This window comes from Chionomys nivalis, chromosome 2 (assembly GCF_950005125.1).
Source record: "Chionomys nivalis chromosome 2, mChiNiv1.1, whole genome shotgun sequence".
In the NCBI taxonomy this organism is placed as follows: Eukaryota; Metazoa; Chordata; class Mammalia; order Rodentia; family Cricetidae; genus Chionomys; species Chionomys nivalis.
The window spans coordinates 76,423,663-76,429,681 of NC_080087.1; the positions used below are offsets into that span (position 1 = coordinate 76,423,663).

The 6,019-nt window shown below is 42.7% G+C and overlaps 1 protein-coding gene across 1 annotated transcript; it reads left to right on the top strand.

The window, feature by feature from the left end:
• Positions 1-3,836: 3,836 nt before the first annotated feature.
• On the top strand, positions 3,837-5,611 carry LOC130868699 (insulin growth factor-like family member 4). The gene is made up of 3 exons (XM_057760822.1): positions 3,837-3,855; positions 4,370-4,629; positions 5,558-5,611. Exons 1-3 carry the CDS (start codon positions 3,837-3,839, stop codon positions 5,609-5,611), a joined length of 333 nt encoding a protein of 110 aa, XP_057616805.1.
• Positions 5,612-6,019: the final 408 nt, after the last annotated feature.

Here is a 6,019-nt window from a genome sequence, read left to right on the forward strand (position 1 = left end):
AAAATCTGTTTTCCATAAAAGGATAAACAAAGAACCTTGAAAAAAGAAAGAAATCAAACAAGAAAAAAAAAGAATAAAACAAAGCAAATAGACAAACGAAAAAAGAAAAGGCATGAGCGACATATACACACAGAGACACAAATATGCACACACATACACAAAACCCATAAAAATGCAAAGTCAGAAAGCATGATAGATAATCAAAGGACAAGTAAAAAAAATTATACAGACCTATCATTATGATACAAATCATTTCCAAAATACCATTGAATTCATTTTGTATTGGCCATCTACTGTGTGGTTTGTAAACGCAGTGAGATCCATCAGAGGAAACTAATTTTTCTTTTGTCAATTGTTGTCAATTGCAGATGATTTTGGGGTTAGGGATGGGGGCTTGTTTCCTCTTCCCTCTCTCCCCTTCTCTTCTTTTCCCTTTTCCATCCATAACCCACTAAATAAATACCCACTCCCTTTGCATGGTGTGCCTACCCATCTCAGTCTCTCACCCACCAAGCGGCTCCACGCCAGGACCTGCTGGCTCTCATGGCCCATGAGCCATTTGGGGCCTCCCTGTTTGGGACCCAGCTGCCTTCATGACCCACCGTGGTCTCAGGACCCACTACCCACTGCCTGTCACCACTTGGGGACCTGCAGCATGGTCTCAAGGCCCACTGCCCACCGCCACCTCTCAGAGACCTGCAGCATTTCTGCTCCTGTGTCCCTTGGGAAACATGCAGCATGTTACTTAAACTATAACATTGGTGTCATAACTCAAATGGCTCTCACACCCCTCTCCCAGGGTTGGGAACTGGAACTGGGTATTTTTTCCACAACAACCACGTGTTCCATCTGCCTGAATGCAGACCTCTATGCATACCAGCAGCTTCGGTGGTGAGTTTTCTCCCTTCCAGCCCCCAACCACAGCCTTCATGGCTACAGTTGAGCCCTTTGCTGCTTGTCATAGCCGAAAACATGACTGGGTGACCCAGTGTCAGTCCTCCCACATTAGCACTGCACACGCTGTGTGGTGCATTCGACTGGGGACCCATGAGCCTCGAATTTTTCTTTCTTCTCTTTCTTCTTTTCTTTTCTTTTTTCTTTTGGACCACTCATCAGTGGTCCCCACTGTGAGAGACCACTCAGAGCAGCCTCTAGCCTCTCTTGCTTCCAAGTTGCCCAGACCAGAGCCAATGAGGCTCTCACACCCTGCCTGTAGAGAGAGGACACTCTTCTACAGGCCCTGCAGTGTTTGCTGCTGTTTCATATACCACCTATAGAGAAAAGTCGCTCTTCTATAGGACCTGTGGTGATTTTTCACTGATTTTCATATATTCAGCTATGGTATAAACCCTCAAACTATTGTTCTGTTTGTGTCCCGCTGGCTCTGCTTTTCCTCAAACTGTCCCTGCCACCGCTACTGCTGCCAACAAAAGTGGTCGGATCCACAAGGCAGCTATTTTTAATTCCAGCCTTTGCTGCCCTCCGCAGCTTGTGGCATGGTGGCTCAACAATAGGGCAGATCATTCCTTTAGGTCTCTCTTCCATACAACATGTGACTGCTGCCATTTTGACTGAGGTCAGGTGACCTTACCACCATCTTATTTGAGGTCAAGTGACTTCACTGCCATCTTAACTGAGGGCCATGTCAGGTAACAAAGTTTTGCCACCTTTACTGAAATATTCCCCGCCTGGTTCCCCAGTGCTAACTCTGTTACATGGATGACCTTACTGCCATCTTAACTGAGGTCAGGTAACTTCACCACCATCTTAACTGAGAGCCTGGTCAGGTGACCAAGTCTCACCATCTTTACTGAGGTATTCCCTGCCTGGTTTCCTAGTGTTGAATCTGTTACCTGTGTGTTTTGCATAGTGGCATGTCTTTGGTAGGGCCCACCAAGAGCATCCACTTCACCCAATTCCTGTTCACTGTGTGTGTATATGTGTGCATACATGTAACTTAAATTCACCTGTGTTTATAGTTAAATATAATTGTCTGTTCATTGTATCCCATTTCAGACTACAAAACAATAAGTTTCATGTTTTAAATTGGTATGTACTCTTAAGTTTCTTACAAAAAAATACTATATGTAATCCTACTCTGATTTACCTGTTAAGTTGAGAGCCATTACAGTTAAGCTTGGACCCAGCTCTCCAGGCAGATTCTATACTGTAGTTACACCTGATAAATAGCCCTCAACTGCTCAGAGATCTAAGGAATATGACATTTAAATAATTAATTATTTAAAAAAACTTTTCATAACAAAAAGAGACAGGTTGGCTCCTAGAAGCAGTACTCTACTTCCTCCAAAGAAGACAAAAGACAAATGAACACAAAACAACATCCACCACAATTCATATCAACTGCCAAGTCTTGACCACTGGGAAAAACTGCCTTCTATCTAAACAGAAGATCTCCAGACAATGGACAGAATCACTGGAATCCACAGCCTAGCCACTCAGGTCAAGGTAAGCTTGTCTTTCTACAGATTTCTTAGTCCACAAGATCTTCTGGAGCCTGGCAGACCCTGAACTAAACAGCAAAAGGCAAATACAACCCTCAAGGAGCATGAAGGTTCTAGGTGCCAAACCAAGTAAATTCTTTGTGGTTTTTTAATCAATAACTCAAGTAAAATTTTATCCTACCCAAAGATCTCTGATGCAGTTTGATAGCTGAGAGGTTTTGTCAGTTTAAAAGGACAACCTCACCAAACAAATTTCTGCAAAATACAAATACAAGTTATTAAGGTGTGTACATGCAAGTTATCAAGGTGTGACAAGTGCATTCCTCTCACACACTGCCTTTTATAGTGTTAAAGATGCTTTTCATTAGTCATTTTGATATGCTATTGTTTGAAACTTATGTTTTCACAAATCCAAAAAATTCTTGTGAGTTCCAGGGAGCCGAATTGAAGGATTCACCTTAAGCAGGTCAGATACACCCCTCTCAATTCCCTGGCCCTAAATTTTTTTTGCCTAAACGTAATGTTGTTCTCTGTTTTGCTAATACCTCAGCAACACATTTACCTACTGGAAATAAAGTAGCTAAGTCAAAGCTGAATGTTAAAAGGATTTTATGATTTTTGATGCCTTACTAAGTCATTTATGGTATCAAAAACAAAACTTGTTCTAGAACTTAATGAAAGCTCTAGCTTATAGCTCTAGCATTTTTAGTGGTTATAAATGTTCATTTAAATGAGTCAAATTTACATCTTCAAAGTGAAACCAATTTATCAGCCCAATGTTTAAAAATCACAACAGCATTCTAAAACCTTAAATTGTGAATGTTCAGATTAAGGCAACCAATTTTGAGCATTATTCTAGACTTGATCTAAACATAGTCTTGTGCACAGTGAAAAATCTATATTCTTGATTTGATGCAAGAATTTGAAAACAGATTTAAAGATTTGGGGGCAATAACACTTTGGTATATTTGTGATTTCATTTCTGTTGACATACCCATGTTTCCTTCTGATTTCAAAATGGAATGCATAAGCTGAAATATGACATCAACTTCAAGAACATTTCACTAGTGAATCTATAAGACTCATGGGCCTTATCATTAAGAGATAAATATACCTGCCTCATACTCATACACCATTTCTTTGGGGAAGTTTTAGGTAATCTTCACATCAAAACAGATATTAGATAAGCAGGTTGCTAAGTTGTTCCCACAGTTCACACATACACACACACACACACACACACACACACAGAGTCTATTTAGCTTCCTGCTGCACCCCTTTCACTTGGGGTTTAAATAACAGCTCAAAGTCCTTGAATCTTTACTTCTGCTCCTCCTTCTCTACCTCCTGCTGCTCTGCAGCAGAAACAGAACCATGGTGACCAGGATTTTTGGTAAGGAAACATGAGGCCAAGGGGACATAGACATTACCTCTGAACATCAAATTCACATATTTCTTACTTGTTCTGTTTTGAGCTCCACCCCAGATACACCCTCCCCATCCCAACCTGCACAAACACCACCCCACTCCTGTCAAGCATCCTTACTGGATTCTCTGACTATGTTGCAATTTCCAAGTCTATGACTTTCAATCACCCTCTTCTTGGAGCCCTCCCTGCTTTTCCTTACTTGTCATTCCTCTCCCAGGACTCCTATTAATGTCAAATCCACCCTGAATTATTAGCCTCAAATTAGTCAGTGGCACCATCTTTTGGCCTCTACCCTAGCCTGCTAGTTGCAGCATCCTTCCTTCCCTTCTCTTTCTCAGCTGCAGTCCTGGTTTCTACATTCCTGCACTTAGTAAGATCCACAGGTAAGAATGGACCATACAGCGAGGGGGAAGGGAATGGGCTGTGGATGGGGTCTTAGTCTGTTCTGGGTAGGTCATTCAGCTGTGACTCTTCCCAGATACTGAGCCACTGCTGTGCCAGCCAGCACCTAGATGTGGGGATCATATTTACAACCCCTTCAAGCAGTGCTGTGACAATGATACTATCCTGCCCCTGAATGGCACCAGCCTTTGTGGCCCTGGCTGTATCTACTGGCCCTGTTTTCAGCAATGCTGCCTGGAGTCCTCAGCTTCCAAGAATCAGGGGATTGTTAGGTTCAAGATCCCAGGCATAAAGCCCAATTGCAGATCCTCCCCCATCTCCACAATCTATGCCCAGGTAAGTTTTCTATTGCAGTCCAGGGGGTAGGAGAAAGCATGGCTGTCTGAGCCCTACCCTCATGAATGTAGACTTGCTGAGGCCATACATTCCTATCCTTGGGTAGCTATAAAACACTCCATGTGTCTCTGTCTCCCACCCTATACCTCCTCATATCCCTCTTTATACAGGAGCCTCGCCCTACCAGTTCTCAGACAGATCTGACTTCCTCTAGACCATCTTGAAGAGCAGAGCTTCAAGTCATCTCAGAATCTGATCGTTTGTAATCAACCATTTGGAGAGTATTTTTCACTGTTTCTATTTTATTATTGTTATTGTTATTATTGAATTGGTTCTTTAATGGTTTCACATATGTATATAATGCATCCTTGTTACACCTTTCCCCCACTTTTGCTAATCTCCCTCCTATCCCAATAAATACCTCCTCCTCCCTACTTGTCCCTTTCCTTTGTTCATGACTCAGGGCTTTGTTGTATGGCCTACTTAGTTTAATCTGATGCATCTGTGTAACCATTGCACTGGGACTGTTCACTGTAGCCTGATTGGGTCACCAGTGGCACACATCTGAAGGCACTGACTCTGCCTTCCCCCAAATTTATTCAAAGGAACAATTCAGAAGTGAGATAAAGAGCCCCCTCAGTTCATCTTCCACCCCTTCCTGGCCACTGATGGGCCCATTCTTGAGCAGACTTGGCACAGTGATCCAGAATTGTAAGTTTGTGCTTGCCGTGACTGCTTGTTGCGTAGAAGATGGCATATTACGGTGATTCTCCCTGTCTTCCAGCTCTTACAATCTTTCTATCACCTCTTTTGCAAGGTTTTCTGAGCCTAGGAGTCAAGGCATACATGTTTTATTTAGTGCTGAGCCCTAAACAAACCCTTGTTCTCAGCACCTTGTATTGCTCATTCTTCTCTGCCATCATTGCAGTTCAACCGAAGGGAAGACACTCTGATCAAAGCCAAGGGTGTTTACTGTCTGTGAGTATAAACGTACTTGTTTAGAAAGTGTCCAATGCTTTGTGAATTGTTGATGGAGTGGCGGGCTGCGTTCCCATGCCAGTCTTCCCGCACGGCTAGCTTTATACCTGAAATAACAACACGCAAATTGTATTCTTTTAAACACTGCTTGGCCCATTAGTTTCAGCCTCTTATTGGCTAACTCTCACATCTCGATTAACCCATTTTTCTGATATATGTTAGCCATGTGGTGGCTCAGTACCTTTTTCAGTGGAGCAGATCACATCCTGCTGTTTCGGTGGTCTAGGCACGAGTGGAAGGAATCAACTTCCTCCTTCCCGGAATTCTCCTGTTCTCATTACATCATTTTTACTTCCTGTCTGGTTTTCCCACCTTTATTTTCTGCCTGGCCAATCAGTGTTTATTTAAAACA

Bases quoted from the DNA above. Each gene is read 5' to 3' on its own strand.
- LOC130868699 (XM_057760822.1), top strand. The intron at 4,630-5,557 runs GTAAGTTTTCTA...CCATCATTGCAG, and splicing joins TCTCCACAATCTATGCCCAG to TTCAACCGAAGGGAAGACAC.